General features: G+C 42.3%; 1 protein-coding gene across 2 annotated transcripts; it reads right to left on the bottom strand.

Moving 5' to 3' along the window:
• Positions 1 to 287: 287 nt before the first annotated feature.
• LOC130848337 (histone H3.3A) lies at positions 288 to 8,447 on the bottom strand. Of its 2 annotated transcripts, none has more exons than XM_057726734.1 (4): positions 8,309 to 8,447; positions 6,602 to 6,752; positions 5,303 to 5,456; positions 288 to 940 (listed from the first exon to the last, which is right to left on the bottom strand). In XM_057726734.1, the coding sequence occupies exons 2-4, from the start codon at positions 6,727 to 6,729 to the stop codon at positions 812 to 814; spliced, it is 411 nt and encodes a 136-aa protein (XP_057582717.1). In that variant the 5' UTR covers positions 6,730 to 6,752; positions 8,309 to 8,447; the 3' UTR covers positions 288 to 811. The 2 variants fall into 2 exon arrangements, with proteins under 2 accessions (XP_057582717.1, XP_057582718.1); XM_057726735.1 differs by lacking the exon at positions 8,309 to 8,447 and adding an exon at positions 8,172 to 8,193.
• Positions 8,448 to 24,782: the final 16,335 nt, after the last annotated feature.

Below are 24,782 nucleotides of genomic sequence, written 5' to 3'. Positions count from 1 at the left end.
ATGTGATTCTGCTGGCTAGCTAGGTTTGGGAATCGGTTAAAAAATACCCTTATCCAAAGAGTTAAAACCTGGTTTTAGCAAATAGATTTACCATTTTCAAATTTTTAAAAATTAGCAGGAAAGCCAGTAGCTCCACTTTCCTTCCCATACGAAACTTGTACTTTCCCCCTCTTTCAACAGTTTCAAATAAAAAGTGATGAAACACTCGATACTAAAATTATTCTCAATGTGGAACTTTCAAGTGAATTAATTGTAGGGTGAGGTTGATAGTAAAGACCAAAAACAGGTATAGTTTAATGTATTTTAATAGCAAACTTACAGGAACAGCACAGAAGACAGACAACATTAAAAACATGTACTTGCATGTAGGACAACTCAGTTAGAAAAGTATAGTGAATGGATGGAATCTACTGTATGATAAAAATGCTACAAACACCATTTAGTTGCAGTCAATAAGAAATTTACTTGTTTTAAAAAAATCCAAATGCTGGCATTGTCCAGAAAAATTTAACAGGTTTATTTATAATTGTTATAAAGTTGAACTGCTGAAACTTGTTCACTGAAACATTTTGACTTGCATTAATGCTTTATGTCCCCGCATTTATATTAAAAATTCACACACAAATGAAAATGGAAAAACTGCCAATACCTGATTTCTGTCCCCTATTTTTCCACTTGCAATCATATACTTAGTTTGACCCCATGGAAAAAAAATATCTAACGTTCAGAACTACCAATAACAGGAAGAAGAGAATTTTTTTTTTTTTTTTTTTTTTTTAAAGAATGAAATGTTTCCCATCATAGTGGATTCTTAAGCACGTTCTCCACGTATGCGGCGTGCTAGCTGGATGTCTTTTGGCATAATTGTTACACGTTTGGCATGGATAGCACACAGGTTGGTGTCTTCAAAAAGGCCAACGAGATAGGCCTCACTTGCCTCCTACAACAGGAATAAAGAAAAAATATTAATGCTATTATCAACAGTTAAGATACATCTCCATCAGTTAAAAAGATGAGGTTTTTGAGCCCTTTAAAATTTTACTTCAGAAGATGTTGACTATTTTACTGAATGCTTACATTTTAAAATCTGTGGGATGAGGCTGATAGGCAGCTTATGAAAGTGAAAAACTCAAGTCTGTAAATCTTTACCAAATAATACAAAAGGCAAGTACTTTCACTACTAAAAAAGTTTTATTTCCTAATGTTACACTTGATTTTTAGGAAACTGAAATGTGTCTTGAGTAAAGTAAAAAATCCAACTTAAACTCTAACATTCATTTTCATCCCCACAAAGATAAATGGGATCATGTATCTAATCCAAACTGATACTCTCCTACCCCGCTGTGTCCTCCTTTTTTTGAATCTTACTCACACTTTACTATACCTGTTTGAGCACTGGTTTCCATCATAAGGTCCTCATCTACGTTTCCTTTAGCACCTCAGAGTTTCACCACTAGAGTACTATCGGGTTCCAAAACACACCAGATTGATGTCTTACTTACATGTACTGACCTATTTTGCTGAGATATGCCCCCGTGTCCCCCACTAACTGTATCTTCCCTCTATGCACCCCTATCTGTAATGGCATTTGTTACCTCCCAGCATTCACATGGATCCCTCTGGTTTTTCTTACTACTCTCTAAGACTTTTCTGAAGGCCTCTTCTTATCCCTACTTTCACTCAAAAACTGCTAGGCTACATGAATCGTTCACCAACGCTTGGCATGTAAAGAGGAAAAAAGGGGAGCTTCTACTCATAATTAACTCTTAAATTGTTAGTACAGCTTATAGTTGTCTGAAAAGTTGAAGAATCCTTTAGTCTAGATTAAAACATTAGCTTACTCATTTTGAAATGAACCTACTGTTTTACCAGTCTAGTTATCAGTCCAACTGTTTTAGTGGATTAGGGACACACTAAATGAAACACATTATTTGGCTTCCCTATAAGCAAGTTATTTCTCTGTTCGAGATACATTTAGAAAAAAACATATTTTTATAATTGCTATTTTTGTCCTAATTAAAAAAAATTTCCATTTTTGAAACTTTAGGTAATAAAACTAAAAAAAAAATACACAGAATACTTGAGTAATTCAAGCCCCATAATATACACAACACACAAGATACAGAGATGGGAAGAACTAGATTTACTTTTTACAAACATTTTGACTTTGCCAATATAACTTGAGATTCTGCTATTAAAAGCACTAACATAGCAACAATTAATTCAAATGGTTTACTTTACTACATCTTATGAAAAAACTATGTATTACATTTATATCTTCATTCTTTTTAGCCTAATCTCTTTCCTATAATAATCTGTTTCATCCAAATTTTATTTCATGTCTTTCTGCAGCATTTGTTATCAAGAGCTAAGTCTTATTTACCTACCCTTTATGGCCTACCTCAAGATTATTCCATGAAGGGGAAAGCAAACACTCCTCTTGCCCCTGGTTCCCAGGTGCAAGTAACTTTGAACTCCTAATTCCCTGGCAATCACATTGGCCTTGTACACTAGCCAACTTTTAATGACCTTAAATCACTTAACAGAGATCTTTAACCCTAACTGCAATTTGCATCTTTTTTTTCCTCCTTGGCCGTGATACGTGGCTTGTGGGGCAGTTCCCCGACCAGGAACTGAACCACGGTATTAGGATGCGAAAGCTCGTGGAATCATAACCACTGGATCGCCAGGGAATTCCTGAAATTTGCATCTTTTCTGTGCAATTAGTTCCTTGTATCTTATCTATTCCAAAGAATATATTAAAAGCAAAAGTCCTTAATAGTCAGGGATTAATTCTTGGGATATTCCAGAAATGGGTAAAAAAGTTTAGAAAACATAGCATACTGTAGCCTACTTTCATGGGTTCACAACACACATCAGATATTAGGACTTAAGTTCCTCAAAAAGGAAACCAGTTTCATCTTTGTTTCACCTAGCGTATCTCTGGATTATGCAAATCTAGAAGGCTTCTGCAAAACACAGCACTATGAGCTGCTATATGGACAAGCCAACAGGTCCTGCAATTCTGAGACCATTTAAGAGTGGAATGATCTATTGGCCCCCCTAGTACTACTCAAATGCAGCATATGGCAGCTGGGCCTTTTACTGCCATCTTAGAACCTGGCTATAGGTTTCAGAGTCTGGTCAGCTCTGGGAGAAGAGTCAATACTCACAGGGAATCTGACCATGATGCATATATTTCTAAGTCCCCAAATCTCCTAAACATTAAGGCTATGATAGGAATTAAAGACTGACACATTAATTTCTAGTCCAATGAACATAATTCTGAGATAACAGCAAAAAAAAAAAAAAAAAAAAAAAAATCTTATAACTGGAAGGAAATGTTAATTTACAACATTTTGAGTGTATTCAGTATCTTACTCTTCCACCATTTCAAACCACCAATGTCCATTTTTAACACAAGGATACCTTAATTCAAACTCTCAGATTAGGGGCAAAGGCTAAATTTTACGTTAGTCAATTCTTGATTATCTATGGCAAACCTAGGCTAATTTCTCTACCATCCTCACTGGACTACCTCCTCTCCTCATTTAGTTGTATTAGAGAAGTTGTAAACTGTGTAATTCTAAAGGCAAAAATAGTGACTTTTGCAATTCCAATTCAACTGCTCTCTTCTATCCCCCTATTTCCTTTAGCAAATTCTCCATCTCCCCATCTTTAAGAGAACTGAAGTATATACATAAAAAAGCAACACAAAACGAATAAACTTCTAACAAAGATTACTCTTCCAATAAAGAGCTACCTAATGCTAGAGTACTACAGGCAGCAGAATTGAATATTCTGCTCAAAACCAATACAACCACACTTACCGACAAACATAAAACACACACCTTAATAACTGCAACATGAGAGTTTACAAATTTTAAAAAGACAACAGTCTTTTACCCAGACTGTTTAGTAATCAATTTACAAGGCTCTATCATTGACACTTATGCTCAACAATGTCAGACTTTCAAGTATAATGTGTTCTGCAAGCATAGCCCTGCTAACTGTAACTACAAAACAAAATTAACAGCTTTAGATCAATGCTTGAGAATATCAGTAATATTTCTATATTTAAAATTAGTGGGGAAATGTGATTAGCAATTGTAGTAATAAATGAAATGGGATCTAGAGACAGTCAATGATTAAAACAGAAAATAAAGGTTTTAAATAACAGCACTGGAAGATTTTAGTAGTTTGAAATTTCAGTAATTTCAATTCATTGAGAATTTAATGGATGCCTACTCCGGGAATTCACCAATCAAATGAAGTTCAGACTAACCATAGAAACAGCTCAACCAATTACACTTCAGGGTAGAATCCACCTATCAAATCTTCCTCACACATAAAGGAAAAGCTTGGCAACAGCAGCCTTGAAAAATCCTCCAATAGAGTGTATGTAGATTCTAGACCCTCCCCCAATAGAGATTCTGATTCAGGTCTGTGGAGGTGCCTAGCAATCTGCATTTTAAATCACCTCTAACCCCATGCTCTGATGGAGGTGGTAATTTTACCATACTTTTGAGTTACAATGATCTAATGAATGCCAGACACGTTAACATTACAAGTTACTTAAGTGACTGATGTTAACTATGCCTACATACCTAATCAAATATCTTACTAGTGGTCCTTTCAAGTTTTAATCTTGGCACAAACTACCAGTATTTCAAATACATAACCACAGCTAAAACAGTATTTCTCAAAGTTCTGACACACTGGAGCCAAGATCAAATTCACTATGTTTCCCATTTAAGTGGAAATCCATTACATAATTGCTTTAGCAAACTACCAAGTCTCGCAATTTCTCTCTACAAGCCTAGTGTTACCTTTTCTCCCTATCATCAATCCAATCCTAATTACCACTCATGCTTCTTTTACCTCAATGCACGATTCTTTAATGCTGCCTATTCTCATTCCAGATATTGTTCTTTCCACTTGCAACTGCCTCTTTGGTCCAGGAAGCCATTTATTCTAACTTTCCTTTTATATCAGTCACTGTATGAAACTAATTACCAACACAGACCTCTAGTCCGAGGACTTCTTAATGTCCTGCATCAACTATACGCCAAACCAGGTTTTTTTTCCCCTTTAAACACTGCAATGTCTAAAATTTTAAAATCATGTCTGTTTGTATGACCTCGAGCAACTTAACCTTTCTGACCTCTCAACAGTGAAAGAGATAAAACCTACCTCATTTATTTGTGATTAAATTGTACAAATATATACAAAGATTTAGAATTGTTCTTGGTATACAGCAGGACTGGTCAACTCTTAGAACCTTTCCCACCCGTCATTTTACCTGCAAAGCACCAATAGCTGCACTCTGGAAGCGCAGATCTGTTTTGAAGTCCTGAGCAATTTCCCGCACCAGACGCTGGAAGGGAAGTTTGCGAATCAGAAGTTCAGTGGACTTCTGATAACGTCTAATTTCACGGAGTGCCACGGTACCAGGCCTTTAAAACAAAACACATTAAAGAAATGGTTACCAAATACATAAAAAAAACATAAAAGAGTGGTCATCAGCTTTAAAGAGATGCAGTCACTTTTAAAATATAAATCACCCAACTATTCTTCAGCTTCTGTATCAAATTTCACTTATTAATTTATGACCTCAATATTCAAGTCTGTTAAGAGTAACACAACAATACCTCTAAAGCAAAAAGCATGATATTAAAGTAGAATCCTGACAGGGAGTTTAATCAAAGTCCCCTTTATTTTCTTCATCTTTAATATATATCACTAACTTCTGTTATGATTACAACTTGGGAAGGTACTAGGCCAAAAATACAGAAGTCAAACTGTTCACACTCTTCTCAATTTGGTACCACTCTCCTTCCCACTGGCTCCCCCAATTCTTCTAAAAGACCTACCAGCACAGCCCAATGAGCTTCATTTAAAAAGACTTACGGTATTTAAGTTCGATTTCCCAGAATACCTTTAACTACTGCACATCCCTCATGAATGATTAAATTCGACTGCTCTTTTGTGGTGTATCTTCCATATGTAAGTTCTTTTCCTTTTTAAACTAAGTAATTTTAAGCAAGAAATTTACCTCAATTCTGACTTATTTCTTCCACTTTTTTTAGGCTGTGAAATCATTTGCAGAGGGCACCTAAATATGGACAACTTCTGCCCTCTAATGGCAGATGCCCTTAACAACACTGCTCAGGGTAGTTCAAAACTAAATGTGCTAACAGAAGGAAATCAATTCAAGTAAATGAAGACAACGAAAACACAACAAACCTCAATCTTGATTAAATTATTTTACCAAAAGCAAGAGTATCCTCAAAAATGTATTTAAAAAAAACAGCACTTTACTATTTAAAAATCTATATTACACCTAACAGCTAAATAAAATGTCACCCCATCCCATTAATGTTATTAGTGATACAAAGTCTCCTTTGGGCTACGGGCAATATTATGGCTTCAAAATTAAACATATCCCCAGTAAAACCTAACATTAAATTATATAAATATATTTTAAAGTATTAGTAAATATTCAAAAGTGGAAAATGTTTCTCTAAAGCAAAAAGTACGCTTATACAGGTACTGCTTAGGGAGACAGACGTCCCAGTTTTTTCTCTTCTTTTTTTAATACCTGTAACGATGAGGTTTCTTCACCCCTCCAGTAGAGGGCGCACTCTTGCGAGCGGCTTTTGTAGCCAGCTGCTTCCTCGGTGCTTTACCACCGGTCGATTTGCGGGCAGTCTGCTTTGTACGAGCCATGGTATAGAGACCTCCTTACTTACCTATCAGCATCAAAAAAAAAAAAAAAAGAAAGAAAAGAAAAGAAAATCACCATGTGCAACTACCAAACTTACAAGTTTTCCTACCACTAACCCCCCCCATCTGGAAATTATGATCAGTATAAAAAAATACGGTCCGTAATGTTACATAATTTGAAAGGGTGCAGATTACGTCTACCACCCAAATATGACTTCCTGAAACAAACTGTAGTACTAGAAAATCGTTAGCATTAACGCTAATCATCTCTCAAAAGGCCAAATCTGAGCGATAAACGGCAAAACAAAAAGACCCCTAACAGCCTTCGCTTCAATTTCTTTAATTAAAGTAGAAATTAGAAATGTCTGTAAACATTCGATCCACTAACAAGTCAAAAGAACGAATCCACAAACCACAGAAAGGTCGAGTCAAATTACAGCAAAAAAGGTTTTAGCCACCCCCCCCCCCGCTGCCGCCCCCCCTTTACGTCTGGCAGTTGATAGATTGCTGTAAATAACTGAAAACACTACTGGTTTTGCATCTCCACAGTTCTGTTGACAAAAAGGCGTCTCAAAAAACAAGAGAGGAACAACAGCTTCCACCAGCGAGCATTCTACAAAGCACCGTCCCTCGCGTCCAGTCCTCAGAGGCTTCGCAATGAAATAAAAAAAAAAGTGCCCCGCACGCAAGCTTTAATTAACACACGAGACCGGCCGACCGGTCCACCCCAAGCACCACATAAACTTTTGGTTTCGCCTCCTCCGGCCCCTCTGCACAGGGTCCCCCAGCCTGCCCGCCTCGCTCCCAGCGTCTCGCGCAGGCACAAACTCGGCTCCCAGACCAGAACAAAATGGAAACAATCGCAAAACGAATCCGATTCCCTACCAAAGAGACAAAACAGCAAATCGCTCAAAAATACCCCGATCCCCTGCCACGTGCCGCCCTCCAAAATGCAAAAGTTTTTTTTTTTGCATTTCAAATGCATCAAGTTTCCGCTTCTCTAAAAAAGGGGAAAAAATGTTTCTCTTAAAAATTTTTTCCTCCTTTTTTGAAATGGGGAAGAGAGAAACGGGGGAAAAAATATGGTCGGTGACCAGAGAAGAGAGACAAGATGGTGAAGCTTAGCAACAACTGTGGGGAGGCAGCAAAAAGCGAGTTACCCCAGGGTGGGAAGCAGCGGCGATTTCCACCCTTTTCCCGCTTGAAAACTGGGGTCCGGGGTCCGAGGGCGGTAGTTAAGGGGCCCGCGCGGGTCGTGGTGAAGGTCTGGGGTCCCGGGAAGGGGTGGCGGGCGGGATTTCACCGAAGAAAGAGGAGCCAGGGGCGCGGGGAGGGAGAGCAAGCTCGGCGACGCGGCGGTTGCTGCTGTTGGGCTGAGGCGGCGAGAGACGGGGGAGCCGCCGGAGCCGCCGCCGCCTGAGGGGAGAGGGAAACTCACTCCTCACCTCCATTTCTGGGCCAAAAAGTTTGTGGGCCAAGCCGGAGGGACCGTGGGTCCCTTACCCGCACCGCCGGGGCCCGACCCGGGGCTGACGGCAAGCGGGGCTCGGTTCCGGGGAAGCGGGCAGACGGGGAAACTTACCCCCCTTCTCCTTCGGCTGGAGCTCGGCGAGCTAGAGGCGGCGCTGGCGTTGGAGAGCGACGGCGGCGCGGCGGCGGCAGCGAACACAATTGAAAGATGGCTGACACCGAGGCTATCCCCCAACACACGCCGCCCCGCCCCCGCGCCGCGCGCCAACCAATCACACACAATGGAGGGAAGGCTCGGCCCCGCCCCCGCCCCCTCACTCGCGCCCCGCCTCCGCCCCTCCCCCCGCGCGCCCGTTCGCTGGCGCGCGCTCGCCCCTCCCCCGCGCGCCGCCCGCTCCCTCCTCCCGGCCGGCTTGCGCCGTGTGTGTACAAACACAAAAGACACGCCGAAGGGCTGCCGGCTCCCGTCGATACGGCCGCCCGCGCGCCCCCGTTTTAACTCCGGCTTCCCGGCCCCGCACTCCCACCCCGCTCCGTGCGCACACGTCATGGAACTCAGGAAGCCCGGGTTTGGGGCGCCGAGGGGGGGGAGGGGCGGACGGGAGGAGGCGCGGCCGGTGAACGCCCGGCCTGCGGGCGTCTCGGGCCGCGGCCGGGAGGGCGAGGGAGGCCGCCCCGCTCCGCCGCGGGCCTCGGCGCGCGTCCCCGAGCCGCCCCGGGCGGCGTGGGGGCGGGGAGGAGGACACCGCCGGCCTGGTCGCGGCGCCCGAGTTGAAAACAGTCCCCGACAGGAAGCTTGCAAATACAAGCCTCGCGTCCCGCGCCCACTTTAGGATGGGGCTGTTCTGGCAGCTGGCAGGGCGGCCGGACGGCGGTCTTCAGGCTCTCTCTCCGGGCCAGGTGCGGCCGGCCCGCCCGCCCGCAGACAACTTTATTCACTCAAGACACCGGCGCGGGCCGTGGCGGGCCCAGCGGTGCGGGCTGCAGGCAGTCCGCAGGGGCCCGCGCAGGTGGCATCTCTTCCTGGGCCGGGATGCCTGATGCAAGATGGCTGTATTTTGTAAGCCTCTAAAACAGTGTATAGCATACACAGCTAACTGCACCAGAGCCTGACTACCAGTCCTGGCAGCTTGTCCTAGCCAGTTGGGCCTTTTAACCGTTTCAGTATTCAGTAGAATTGCCGAATACTGGATACTCAAGTGTTGTCAGCAGCTTCTGCATAGTTTAGTTGCGGCGGAGAACGGCAGAAATAAAGAAAACGTGGGTTGGGAATTATCACATTTATCCATTTTCCAATTCTCACTAGCATAGGAAACAGACTTTAGGTTCAGGTTATCCCCGTTGTCAGTTCATTGGCCTTAGAACATCTTCACCGTCCCTAGATGGTTTTGACAACACTCACAACTTACGTGTGAAGGTTTTCAACAGAAGTGTCCGGATAGTGAAGGAGATAAATTTCATAGATGGAGGGCATAACTACTATTGGTAGTCTGAAGATCTTATAAAGCATCTTAGTCATAAACATTATTCTGAAACGGATATATGGAAATCAGATGCTAGGCAGGGAATAGATTTGTCCAAGGTCACTTAAGTGAGGAACAGACGCCAGGAGAAACCAAAAAATCCAGGCCTCCTGTTTCATTATTATTTAATGAATGTTAAGTGTCTGTGGTTGCTGTGCAGAACACATGCAATCTGCAAGCCTATCCTAAAAGCACATATACAAAAAAGCTTAGGCTGAGCTGTCAGCGAAGAGCTCCTATAATTCGGCCCAAGAAGAGGTGGTTTTACTTGTTTTTGTTTTGTTTTGTGGAAACCAAAATATTTGTTGGGTTTTTTTTTTTTTCCAGGAAGGCTGTTCTACATCAATTAAATTCAACATATCTTCGAGAAATGTTAAATGACATGGGTAACGTTATCTTTATATGCTAGATTTTTCCATAGCTTCTATTTTTTGGCTTAAAAATATTTCTAAGGACAGGAAAGACTATTTTAGGTGAACTAGTTCTCATCTTGGATTATCTGAACCTATTCAGCTGTCCTTCTGTAAAATGGAAGTGATATTTATCTGTGTGAAGACAGGCCAGGAGTTTTTTTTTGTTGTAGGATCAAGTACGTTTAGCACCTGGGTAGGTGTCTGGTTACTTACCTAGTGGCTTCTGGAAATTCTCTCTCTGAGTGAATATTGAGTGCTAACTATGTGCTGGGCACAGTTCTGGGTGCTGGAAGACAGCAGTGAACAACACAAGTCTTCAGGGGGCTTATGATCTCCTGAAGCATTGCGTTGCACAGGGAAGTAGCACTTGCACAGGGAAGGAAAGAGATCCTTTGGAGTCCTAAGAGTTGCAAAAATTTTAGCTGAGGATAGAAGGGGATTTTAGAGTCAGATAATGAGGGAAGGAAAGCTGTCAGGGCAAAAAGTGATTCTAAAGGGGGCACCAGGGTCAGTCCTGAATTGGCCCTATTTCTAGAACTCTTGGGCTAATGGCCTCAAAATTTGGAGTTTAAAAACAATGGAGAGGAGGGGAGCAAAAGCTTTTAAGTTAAAACATTTCCCTAGAATAGAAAGTTTATGGTCAGTAATTCAGATTTGTTTATCAGTAAAAGTTTAATAAGTAGGATGGAAAGGATTTTAAAAGCGCCACTATTGATATCTGTTTGGCTTGTGAGTCAGTCCAATGCAAAGATTACTGCCTCAGGGAGCTGTTGCTTCTGGCCACGCAGGTGCTGTACCCATGAACACTTTTGTCAGAATACCCTTCCTCTTTATCACATTGATTTAAATCTGTCATATTTGTTTACTTGCTTGTTATCTGTCTCTTCCCCAGAGAATGTCAGCTCTAGAACAGCAGTGGTCTCATCTCTTTCACTAGCACTGCCACCTGTACTTTACCCCCAGTTTGGGGCTTTTCCCCATTTGTTGAATCTTTTTTAAAAAAAAAATATTTATTTATTTGGCTGCATCAGGTCTTAGTTGTGGTACCTGGGAACCTGTTCATTGCTGTGCGAGGGCTCTCTAGTTGTGGCGCGCAGGCTTAGTTGCCCCGCTGCATATGGGACCTTAGTTCCCTGAGCAGGGATCGAACCCACGTCCTCTGCATTGGAAGGCAGATTCTTAAGCACTGGACAGCCAGGAAAGTTCATTTGTTGAATCTCTTTATTAGGTGATCTCTTCCAGTCCCATGGAATTGTCAGACATACACAAAAGTAGAGTAGTATAATGAACCTCTAGGTACCCATCAGCTGGCTTCAGAAATGATCTACTCATGACCAATCTGGTGTTTCATCTACACCTCTACTCGTTCCCCCTACCTCCCCCACTTAAATGATTTTGAAGCAAATTGCAGACTTTACATCATTTCACCTGTAGATATTTCAGTATGTATTGTAGGAGCCAGATAAATGATTGATATGCCCACTAAATCTCTTTATCATCTGTGATCTTCTCTGTTTGCACTTTGTTGAAAAATATGCCCTGAGGCTTTGGATCCCAGTCCTCTTTCCATAACTGTCCCTCCTTCAGTGTTGCCCAGTAAATGGCATTATGATTTACTTAACTGCTCAAACCAAAAAGCGTAGGCATCCTACTTAAGCCTCCCTTTCTTTCACCCCCATAGTCCTGTTGTTCCTACCTCTGAAAAGCTTCTCAGAATGACCTACTCCTTTCCTTCTCACCCCTCACCTGGTCCCAGTTACTTCCTATATGACCTTTCTCTTTCCACTCTTGCACCTCTGTATTCCATTCTCTGCACTGCCTGCAGAGATTAGATTTATAGGATATAAATCAGATTAAGTCACACCCTTGTGTAAATCCATTTAGAGGTCTCCTACTGCTCTTGCTTAAAATGCAGGGCCTGGCATCACCCCTGCCCTCTCTAGTGGCATTCTGCTCCAGCCCCTGCTACCTTATCTTTTAAGCTCTTCCCTCCTGAGGGTCATTACACTGTGTTTTGCAGCTTGAATTCTCTCCCCAAGCTTCTCGCAGGGCTGGCACCCTCATCTTCTAAGGTAATTTTCCCACTTTTCCATGTCTCTTAGAAAAAGATCCTCTTTGTGTGGTACAAGTAAAGAATTTGGAGTGATTCAAATGGCACTTGATTAAAACTTTCATTATATATTTTTATATTACATAATCACTATAAGAGAAAGTAATTACATTTTAAAGAAGGTAATAAATATCAAACTTGTGTAAAACTCCCAAATAAAATGTTTTCAAAGTTTTTAATGAGAAATGTTGAGTTTACATCCATGAGCATAATTTTCTTTTCTGTTTTTTTGGCTGTATTGGGTCTTTGTTGCTGTGTGGGGACTTTCTCTAGTTGTGGTGAGCAGGGGCTACTGGTGCACGGGCTTCTCAGTGTGGTGGCTTTTCTTGTTGTGGAGCACAGGCTCTAGGCATGCAGGCTTCAGTAATTGGGGCATGTGGGTTTAGTTGTTGTGCAGCATGTGGGATCTTCCTGGACTAGGGATTGAACCCATGTCCCCTGAATTGGCAGGCAGATTCTTTTTTTTTTTGTAATTAATTAATTAATTTTATTGGCTGTGTTGGGTCTTTGCTGTGCGTGGGCTTTCTTTTAGTTGTGGTAAGGGAGCTACTCTTCGTTGTGGTGTGCGGGCTCCTCATTGCTGTGGCTTCTCTTGTTGTGGAGCACAGGCTCTAGGTGCATGGGCTTCAGTAGTTGCAGCACATGGGCTCAGTAGTTGTGGCACACGGGTTTAGTTGCTCCATGACATGTGGGATCTTCCTGGAGCAGGGATTGAACCCGTGTCCCCTGCATTGGCAGGCGGATTCTTAACCACTGCGCCACCTAGGAAGCCTGGCAGCCAGATTCTTAACCACTGTGCCACCAGGAAAGTCCCTGTAACCAATTTTTTTTAAATTACTTTATTTTTTTACTGGCTGCGTTGGGTCTTTGTTGCTGCACACGGGCTTTCTCTAGTTGCTGCGAGCGGGGGCTACTCTTCATTGTGGTGCGCAGGCTCCTCATTGTAGTGGCTTCTCTTCTTGTGAGGCATGGGCCCTAGGCACGTGGGCTTCAGTAGTTGCGGCACATGGGCTCAATGGTTGTGGCTCATGGGCTCTAGAGCACAGGCTTAATAGTTGTGGCTCACAGGCTTAGTTGCTCCATGGCATGTGGAATCTTCCCAGAGCAGGGCTCGAACCCATGTCCCCTGCATTGGCAGGCAGATTCCTAACCACAGCGCCACCTAGGAACTCCCTGTAACCAATTTTTAAATGTATTTTGTTTGCAGAATATTCACATCTGAAAAAAATGTACCGCTTAGAGTTAATGAGCTGTGATATCTTTCTCAGTATTCTCATCAGTATAAGGAGAATAAATATTTTTCTCATGGTGAAGTTGTGAGGATGAAATGTGCCTTTGACCAGGGCTAACTGTCACTATTAATGTTTTGTGAATTTTGAACACTCATTAAATGACTAATGGCATCTATTCTTATCATTTTCTGCTCACCAAGCAACCTTGGGATTGCAGCTGGGCTCTGTGTAGATTGGAGTTGCCTTCCCCTGTGTCTAGGAGATTGTCACATCTCTTTGTCAATGGATAAATGGGTATCCCAGTTCTATATCCGTCTGGGTGAGGTGAGTTAGTGTAGGTTGCCCTGAATGAAGGAGGGCCAAGAGGCTAAGTGGCTTCTGACACTGCAAGGCTCAAAGCCATGCCTTTGAAGCATTGTGAATTCATATACAGAAATGGCACCTGGTGAAGCTCCTTAGACATTAGATAGACTTTGAGATACTCCCCAACCCCTTTCTTCAAACTCTAGCATTTTTAAAAAAAATAAATTCATTTATTTATTTATTTTTATTGGCTGCGTTGGATCTTTGTTGCTGCGCAAAGGCTTTCTCTAGTTGTGGCAAGCAGGGGCTCCTCTTCGTTGCGGTGTGCAGGCTTCTCATTGCGGTCTTCTTTTGTTGTGGAGCTCGGGCTGTAGGCGCGTGGGCTTCAGTAGTTGTGGAGCATGGGCTCATTAGTTGTGGCTTGTGGGCTCTAGAGCGCAGGCTCAGTAGTTGTGGCACATGGGCTTAGTTACAGTGTGTGGGATCTTCCCAGACCATGGCTCAAACCCGTGTCCCCTTATTGGCAGACGGATTCTTAACCACTGTGCTACCAGGGAAGCCCAAGCTCCAACATTCTAATATAAATATCTTGGCACTTGCTAAGTATTAATAAACAGGTGAGAAAATTCTATTTCATAAAAAAGCCTTTGAAAGAAAAGAGGATTCTCTCTTTTTAAAAAAAGTCCCCCCTTTTCCAAGAACTTCCAAGTTCAAGAAAAGTAAGGTTTAAGAAGTACTGCCTTTTCCTCTGGGAGAAAGAGGAGTTGTGCTTCCTTTGGTAGACAGAATATTCTGCTCTACAGAGCTTGCCTATCAGAAGGACAAGGACTTGAGTTACCAGGGAGCCCTGAACTGCCTGGTACCATTTTTTAATGGTCCAAGCAGTGGTGCTCCCCTTTTCTAGTATCAAAAAAAGAAAGTAAATTCTTTCTTTTGTAATCTATTTTCTCACTCCTAGCATTTATTTATTTTATTTTTTTTAAGAACTTTTATTGTCACTCCTAGCATTTATAAGAATACCTCAAATACCAGACAAGTTAACTTATCCCTAGTATATTAAGATTTTTTTCTTTTTAGTAGACTATTTTTTCCCAACTATATTAAGAATTTGAACTGTGGAACATATGGGGACTTCCCTGGTGGTCCAGTGGCTAAGACTCCACACTCCCAATTGCAGGGGACTCAATCCCTGGTCAGGAAACTAGATCCCACATGCCGCAACTAAGAGTTCACATGCCGCAACTGAAGATCCTGCATGTTGCACCTAAAAGATTCCCCCATGCCGCAACTAAAAAGATCCCACATGTGGCAGTGAAGATCCCATGTGCCACAACTAAGACCTGATGAAGCCAAATAAATATTTTAAAAAATTATGGAACATATGTTATCAAACCTTAAGTATGAAGCATTTACCTGGAAAGGAGAATTTCTAAGTCACTTCAGTCTAAAAATCCATGTACCTCCCTTGTATTCTCAGATGGCTTGTCCCACCCTAGGCTGGAACGAGAGAGCTTAGGGCTCGTATGGCTCCCTGTTGACACAGTAAGTTTCCCCAAGACCATTTCCAATACTGACATCCATCCACAGCAAGACCCATCCTGGACACACTGTCCCCTCATAGAGGGAACTCTTTCTACTCAAATTCAGCTTGGCTAGGGTTGCCAGATAAAATGGTGCCTGGGACATATTTATACTAAACAATATTTTGTTGTTTTTCTGAAATTCAAATTTAATTGCGCATGCTGTGTTTTTATTTGCTAAGTCTAGCAACCCTTACCCCTGCTCAGGGGCTGTGTCTCTCAACTCTCCATGACCCCAGCTCCCTTTGCTCAAGCTTCTCTGAGCTTCTTTAGCAGCTGAATCTGGCTTCCTTGCATGGGCCTGGAGGGCTGGTGTCCACTGGCATTCTTGCCACGTCCACTTTCCCTTTCTAGAAAGCAAAGTGTTCCATATAAGATCTCTACACTCAAGGAGTTTCCAGGCCCTCTCAGGTCTCTTCTGGGACTTTTAGAAGCCTCCACACTCATGGCAAAGCACCATAACAGCTGAGGTTATTACTCTGTCCTCCCTCCCAAATATTCTGCCAAGAAACTACCCCAGGGAGCAGTCTGGAGTCCTTGTCACAGCTTCCCAGTGCTGTGAGGTTTGACAATGCGATCTGAGTTCAATTCCTACTTAGTCCTCCCCCCAGCAGAACCTACCCAGTGATGATGCCCATGGCCCAGCCAGGAACAAAGGAAGCCAAGTAGGAAGGGAGGGGACTTTGGAGTCAAACAGAACTGAGTTTGAATCCCAGCTCTGTCACTTATCATCAGCTGAGGGTTAACGTCTCTGGGTCTTAGTTTCCTCATCTGTAAAATGAGCAAAATTACCTTAACGTGTAATAATAATCCTGCCTTGCCAGGTCACTAAGGATTAGAAAGAATAAATACAGAGCACCTGGCACAGAGTACAGGCTCCACGAATGACCATCACTGTGTCAAACCTGTCTTTACTGCTTTCAAAAGGTATGATCTGCTATGTGTCATTGCAATTTAAAGTAGCTGTATTGCCGGGCGCGGTGGCGCGCGCCTGTAGTCCCAGCTACTGGGGAGGCTGAGGCAGGAGGATCGCTTGAGCCCAGGCGTTCTGGGCTGCAGTGCGCTATGCCGATCTGGTGTCCGCAGTAAGTTCGGCATCGATATGGTGACCTCCCGGGAGCGGGGGACCACCAGGTTGCCTAAGGAGGGGTGAACCGGCTCAGGTCGGAGATGGAGCAGGTCAAAACTCCGGTGCTGATCAGTAGCGGGATCGCGCCTGTGAATAGCCACTGCACTCCAGCCTGGGTAACATAGCGAGACCCCGTCTCTAAAAAAAAAAAAGAAAGAAAGAAAGAAAAAGTAGCTGTATTAATAGTTCCCAAACACGTAGGCAAAGTGTAACCTTTTTTGAAGCATGAAGGTACAGGTTAGCTTTAGAGAATTTGTCGTGCTTTGTTTGGCTGCAGTCCCCTGCTAGATAGCTAGTCAGTGTTCCCCAGGACATAGTATGGGCCCAGTACTTCTACATAAGGTTTAGGAAGAAGCTTAATTAAGTGATAACCACATTATTAGAAGCCCCACAGTATCTCCCAGCCTCTGAGATAGAACTGTAATTGCAGAATCAGGAGGGAGGAAGATCTTTCTATGCTGCATCCATAGGAGTGTTAACATCTCAGAGAGGGAGACAGAGAGAGACTGACTCTGCCTAGCTGATGTTTTGGCCTGTGTGTATTGTCCTTCCCTGGGTATTCTCGCTGATGACCCTTGGGGGTCATCAAGGACATGCTGCTGCTATTCCAGATCAATAGGGAAAGCCCCTTATTCTATGCAGGAGGCCCTCCCTGACTCTATATGTGACTCTGTCATCTTGGGATGATATGTTTGTGTTTCCTCCAAGAGTGATCAGCTTTTCCTTGCTTCTGGGTTATCTTGAACACCAAAAGTAGCTTCTTCACACCTAGTTACCAGGAGTCACTGATGAAAGAGAGATCTATTGTCATTTCAGAGGCAAAAGTTCTCTCCCTAGGTCCCTTAAACTTATTAGGAGATGAAGAAACCCCAATACGTTAAACATGGTTTATACAGAGATTATTAAAAATCTTTTTATATGCACTATTGCCCCCTACAAATTTTTGTTTGTGGGCATAGACTCCATCCACGTTCCAATCAGTCCAGTGCTGGAAAAATTTAGAAGTTAATATATGTGCCAGGAAATGGGAAAAGAAAATTGGAAAACAGTGATCTAAATAATTGTTTAAAAAATAGTAGATATTTGGTCTAAATAGATCTTTTTTTTTCTTACTTTATTGCAGTATATGCTTTCCAAATTTTTATTTTTACAGTAAGACTATATTACTTCTATAGTTAGGAAAAACTGAAGTGCAGAAACTGGGAAAAGGCACCCACGGCTTCTGACAGAGTGATGGGAATGGCAGACATAGAAAAACAGCTCTGCTCCCGGGTTCACCTCTTACAAATGTATGGCCAGGATCTGCCCACACATCTGAACAGGATCTGCTAGCTGCTCACTAGGTCTGAACAAGGACAGCTCAGGTCAGTTCATCAAGCATCTGTTGGGTGCCCACTGTATGCCTGGAACTATGCTAGGCACTTGCTACAAAGGCAGAAAGATAGCACTTGTCCTGTTGAGAAAAGGATAATCTCAACACGGTGTGATGTGTTCTCCATTAGAGGCATTTCAGGAGTTCTGTGGGAGCACCAAAGACCTTAGGGTCAGGGAGCATTTGGGAAGGGATGTCACCTGAACTTTCTTTAAAATCTTTTCAACATTTTAAAATGTTAAAAATATTTTCTTATTTTAAGGAAGAAAATTATTATAGATAACTGCTTCTAACAGTTTGTATTTTCAAATGTTTTGACTTCTTTCCATACATCACCATGCATAAACGTGATATTCATATGCAAACTTTTGGTGTGTTTTTTTTACAAAAAATAGGAATTTGCATTAGCCTTGAAGAGTGAGTAGGAATAAAGCAGGTGAAGAAGAGATGGAAGGGTGTTCCAAGTAGAGGGAACAGCCTGAGTAAAGGTAGTGAGGCAAGCATTTTCATAAAACCAGGACACATATATCAAGACAGGAACTCTCAGGAGAGAAAGTTGGAGAATGACCATGGACTTAGTCCTAGACGGCCTTGTCTGTCAGCCTAAGACATTTGGGCTGTGGGGAGGGTAAGTGAAGAGACATGATCAGGTTTTCTTGTATGGCTGTCATGTTGGCAGCAGGGTGAGTGGTGAGTTTAATAGGGTTAAGACTGAAGGCAAAGAATTTGCAACAATATGGATGAATTTTGAGGGCATTATGCGAAGTGAGGTAAATCAGACAGAGAAAAACAAATAGTACATGATCTCACATATGTGGAATCTAAAAAAAAACCCCAAACTCAAAACCCCCAAACCAGGCTCATAAGTACAGAGAACAGATTGGTGGTTGTCAGAGGTGAGGCATGGGTTGTTGGAGGGGTGGTGTGTGGAGGCGGGGGGCAAAATGGGTGAAGGGGGTCACAACTTCCAGTTATAAAATAAGTGTTATGGGGATATAAGGTATAACATGGTGACTATAGTTAAAAGTACTATACTGCACATTTTTGAAGTTGCTTTGAGGGTAAATCTTAAAAGTTCTCATCACAAGAAAAAAAAATTTGGAACTATGTATGGTGACATATATTAAGTAGACTTATTGTGGTGATCAATTTGCAATATGCAGCTGACCCTTGAATTACATGGGTTGATCTGCGTGGGTTATTTGTATGCGGATTTTTTCATTGGTAGATACTACAGTACTAAAATAACTGTGAGTTGGTGGAATCTGAGAATGTGCAATTGTGGCAAGGATCAACTGGATACAGATATCGAATCACTATGTTCTACACCTAAAAGTAGTGTAATGTTATATGTCAATTATACCTCAATTTAAAAAATTTATCTCTAGTCAACAAGTATAATTGAGCATCTACTAAGTACCAGACACTTAAAAAAAAGACTGAAGGTAAAGAAACTCATGAGCATACCTCAGGAATGCGTATTTATTATTTTAATTATTATTATTATTATTAATTATTATTATTATTATTTTCATCTTTGGCTGCGCCGCATGGCTTGCAGGATCTTAGTTCCCCAATCAGGGATTGCACCCGAGCCCTTGGCAGTGAAAGCATGGAGTCCTAACCACTGGACTGCCAGGGAATTCCCAGAAATGCATATTTTTTATACTTAAAGATATAGTCAATTTCACCTCCTTAATCAAGAGGAATTTAGCTTTTTAGCAAAAATAGTTTAATGATTTGAGTATATCAAAGTCCACGGGCTTAAACATCCATCCCTGCTTATCCAGTGCTCTCATCAGATGGACTCCATCATCATCATCCTCGAGTAATACAATAATAATAAACAGCTAATATTTATTGAGCATTTATGGTATGTCAGGCACTGTGCTGAGTACATTAGATATGTTTTCTCAAGTAATAATAAGTATATATTGTTCTGCCCCATTTACACATGAGGAAACAGACTAAGGAAGGCAGGACTAGCAAGTTGCAGATCTGGGAGCCCATGCTCTGCTGCCCACATGATTTGCAAACTTTTATTTGACTAAGATTAGTCACAGTTATCAGAAATTTACCTTGAAAATCTTTCAAATGGCCACATTCCATAGTATTTTTACCTACTAAGAATTGGTCAATTTTTCTAGGGTGTCATACAGTATACTAAGAACCTCACAATAAGTTTCTAAAATCCAGAGTGTAAACCGTAATGCTTACTATTAAAAGCTACAAAAAAAAAAAAAAGCTGCAGTAATTTTCAGAGAGATTAGCATCTAAATGCAAGAGTCATTCAGTAAAGAGGGTGAATATCAACCATTTGCCATGTATCAGCAGTTAGCCTATTAGCTAGTACCTAGTAAATACCTTTCTATCATTTTAGAGGTGTAGTGTCTGAACCTGGGGAGCCCCAGCCAAGAAGCTCCAACTCAGTCACTCTGCACCCGTGGAATATGGTTTTCAGAGCTGCCAAGTGAGGCTGAAGGGCCAGCACATTTGATCTAAGCCCATTAAATGGACAAAACCAATGTGAAGGCCCTGGGTCTTTGTAGGTGCCCTGTAAATACTATTTTCCCCTTCCTTTGTCAATGAATTGCTATTTAGTTGTATCTAGCCACTATTTATTGTTATATTAGAAAATAATAGAGCCGTTCCAATATATTACATCTATAAATGGGGTTGAAAAGATCAGTGTGGGGCAACAATGCTTTCCAAGGTGTTTACATAGAACTCAGACCCTTCCTATGAGGCAGTGTGCCTGGAGCTGTTTGGAGTTTGGCTTCAGACTCAAATCCACCAAAAGACTCTTCTTCTGAAAAAGCTCCCCTAATTGGAATTGCTGCAGGCTGTTTATTTGCCTGCCATAGTTTTGTTTCCTAGCAGTCCTCAGATACATCATTGGAAATTGTGGTTTAGAGCATCATTTAAGTGCTTTTTTTCCCCTTACTCATCTGGCTTAAAAGACACCCTTTGTCAGTTTACCATCATGAGTGTATTATCTGTTTGTCATCCATTTTGTACCCATACTTTCCATTCTAAAATGGGGGCGGGGCATTGCTCAATGAAACTATCATGAGAATCTTTCCAAAACTTCATCTCAACACATTGGTTTGTTGGTGGTGATGACGTGGAACAGACACCCTCAGACATTGCTCAGGGTTGTGTTTGTTAGCTCAACCTTTTTGGGAAGCAATTTGCAATATGTATTGAGAGTCATTAGCATAGTCATACTCTGAGCCTGTAATTCAATTTGTAAAAACTAAAGAAAAATTAAAAATATAGAAAATGCATTACAATGGTATATGTTGTAGATGTATTAATGTTAGTGAAAATTGTAAAGAAATGTAAATATGATTAATGTATTTTAGTAATCTCCTGAATGAAATATTACCCTTTCATTAAAATGCATTCTTTAAAAATGTTTATTAGCAATGTTTTTTAAAAAATGTAATGTTGGTTGGAGAAAGTAGAATATAAAATTGTATCTTTATTTTGGTAATATGGTGGGAAAATTATACACTTGTATATATACCTATACAGCAGGATGGTGGTGTTATGGGTGCTATGTTTTTCTTGCTAATTTTCCAGAATTTTAATAATATGATTGTATTATTTTTATAGTGGAAAGATATTTAATAAAAAACTCATAAGTACAATTAGAACCATATGACATGATGATGAGAATTTTTAGAACTAAAAACACCAGGACACATGGCCTGACTTATGGTCTGGCAACAGGACACAGGATTTGAAATTGAAATTATTCCCGCAGATCCAGGACACGTACGTACATGTAAACTGGCAGTGATGGCTGTAAGCCAAAAGTGGGTCGGGTGACAGGGCTTTATTGGAGGGAACCCCTCCAGGCACTATGTTGTCAGTGACTCAAGGCCACCCAATGTGCCTTAGTCCCAGGGCGGTGCACTCTGCCAGGGGACCAAATAAAATCGATATCCTCCTGTGTCTAAAACAATGAATCTTTTGAGCAATTGTCCTATTCCAGAAACTTCTCTGTTTGTAGTGTCATCATTCTATACAAAGGCAAGTCCTAACTAACATAAACGCTGCTACAGAAACGTTACAGTGTCTTACCCATAATTTAGAAGCTTTTTGATGGTACTCAGATGATGACAATGTGCTACTTTCCCCCTCTCCCAGCACATTCACCAAGTTTGTCCTGGAAAAGAGGCTTCCTCCTAGCCCCTGCATTTGGTAACGCATCCAGGATGGTGCCTGGAGACTACACCAGATGCTCGTTGCCAGTGTTGCTTTCTGGTCTCCCCCCGCCCCGCCACTTCTCTCTCACACTCTCTCTCTCTCCCCGCCCCCCACCACTTCTCTCTCACACTCTCTCTCCCCCCCCACCACTTCTCTCTCACTCTGCCCCCACTCCCGCACTTCTCTCTCTCTCGCTCTCTCACTGCTATTACATAGACTCCAAATTAAGTTTTCATAAAAAGGGATTGCTGAATGTCCTGAAGACGGATTCAGTCATTTGTTCATTTATTAAAGGATTAACTTAGGCATACTTTATTACATCCCAGAGTTAAAGACCACAGAAAAAAATCCCTTCCCCTCCCCCTGAGTTTATAAGTTGTCAGAGTGACAGAAATTGATGGGGAAAGTGGGGCTGGGTGGGGAGTGTGTGTGTGCTTAGGACCCGATGATCCCACGAGCCCATGTAGATAGGGCTCAGATGAGGAACTGCCTGCAGAGAGTGGGCCTCAGTGTTGGGCCCGAGGGAGGCCTTCAGAGGGCTAGTGACTTATTCCTAGTACTGAGATTAGCTGGAAATTTAGAGGGAGATTCAGAAAGGGGAAGGAGAAGACACCGAGGACAAGTGTCACATACTAGACAATATTGTTTGTCTAGTGAAGGAGCAGTAGGACTTTCACTTTTTGTTCCTTGATCCACCTCTGGATTTCTCCTCTGGGTGGTTCTGCTAATAGAAAAGCGTTCATGGCCACCTGCCTAGGAGGCTTTCTAGAAATTTATTGACCAGATTTCTTTGATGCCTGAGATTTGATGCTTACCAAGAGTCAGTCTGAGCAAATTCCTAAATATTAGACCTGAAAACAACATTCACAGGGGCAGTAGATGCTGCTAATCGTTTCTTTCCCTACCAGAGACTGGTAATAGCACAGGCTACCTCTTCACCCACTAAGCACATGCCTACTTGGCTTGTGGGGTGGTCTGGCCTTTGTGTTCTTGTCTCTGAGAGAGCTTCTGGAGAGTATCAAGCAAGAATCTTCTCCAGCCTAGGAGGTGGGAAGGCAGGGCAGATGAGCCCAAGTCCTTCTTTGTTGGTATGACTGCACTGCTCCCCTCTAGGCATTTCCTTTCTCTTTTCATCTCCTTGCCCCTCATTTCCCCCCTCTCCTCTTACTTCCCATTATGGCCAAATGAATTGGGGAGGAGGGCAGTGGTCAGGCCCGAGAAATCCATTCTTATTTCTTTTTCTCTCAATAGCGAGCCCGAGGTTCCTCTGTGGAAGCGCCCTGAATGCTGAGGTCACTCAGTTTCAGTCTGGAATGGATCAGCTGGGTGAAGTGACCATCCCCAGACCTTTCCAGTGTCTGGGAGCACAGTGAGCAGAGGGGGGGACAGGGCAGAAAGACCCAGCTGGGCTGGAGGTGCCAAGCAGTTAGGGAAAGGAAGGTCTTAACTCTTTCAGAAGTGGATATTCAGAACTTGGCCCCTGTAACTCATTAAAAATTTATTTATTTATTTATTGGCTGGATTGGGTCTTCGTTACTGCACGTGGGTGCGGCGAGCCGGGGCTGCTCTTCATTGTGGTGTGCGGGTTCCTCATTGCCATGGCTTCTCTTGCTGCGGACCACAGGCTCTAGGCATGCAGGCTTCAGTAGCTGCTGCACATGGGCTCAATAGTTGTGGCTCACGGGCTTAGTTGCTCTGTGGCACGTGGGGTCTTCCTGAAGCAGGGACCGAACCTCTGTCCCCTGCGTTGGCAGGCGGATTCTTAACCACTGTGCCATCTAGACGTCCTAAAAAATTTTTTACTGAAAAAAAAATTAATCGCAAAACAGTCCTATGTTAGAAAAACATTTGGAAAAGAGAGAATAGATCAAGAAAACAAAAATCCACCCATAATTCCACCACTCTATTATGATCACTCTTAGTGTTCCCAAAACTTTTCGTTATTCTGTTTAGTGCTCTAGTGGGTACATAGGGTCAACATGAAAGTGCCCACAAAGTCTAAACTTAAAAAAAAGGGCTACTCTTTGAGAATAAAATTAGGAAAAATTGAGATTAGCCTTCCATAGAAATGGCCCAATTCTGAAATAAGTTTGCTGAGACATTTCAGCTTTCTCATTGGTAAAATGATACTTGTATTCCCTTCTTTTCAGAGTTGTTGTGTAATTAAAATGAAATAATTTCCTAAGCATCATCCCTTCATGTACAACTGGATGGCCCTCAGGCTTCTCCCATCAGAGATCAAGGTCAAATCTCTTTGTTATGAACTGAATTGTGTTCACCCCAAAATGTACATGCTGAAGTCCTAACCCCCACTAGCCTGGAGTATGACTTTATTTGGAGGTAGGGTGGTTGCAGATGTAATTAGTTAAAATGAGGTTGTACTGGAGTAGGGTAAGTCCCTGATCCGATAGGATTGGTGTCCTTATCAAAGGGGGAAATTTGGAGACACACACACAGATAAGAGGATGTGAAAAGACGCAGGGAGAAGATGGCCATCTATAAGCCAAGGGAGAGAGGCCTGGGATAGATCCTCCCCTGGCAGCCCTCAGGAGGACCCAGTCCTGCCCACACCTTATTTTTAGACTCTGGCCTCCAGAATTGTGAGACAATATCTCCTTATAGGAGGTACTTTTACTCATTCATGATTTGTTTCAGGAAGGAACTTCCTGGGGAAGGTGGGCAGATCAGCGAGAGCTTAGCCTGTCTTAT

The sequence above is a fragment of the Hippopotamus amphibius genome, chromosome 3, assembly GCF_030028045.1.
Source record: "Hippopotamus amphibius kiboko isolate mHipAmp2 chromosome 3, mHipAmp2.hap2, whole genome shotgun sequence".
Classification (NCBI taxonomy): domain Eukaryota; kingdom Metazoa; phylum Chordata; class Mammalia; order Artiodactyla; family Hippopotamidae; genus Hippopotamus; species Hippopotamus amphibius.
This window is presented reverse-complemented; position numbering and strand designations above follow the sequence as displayed.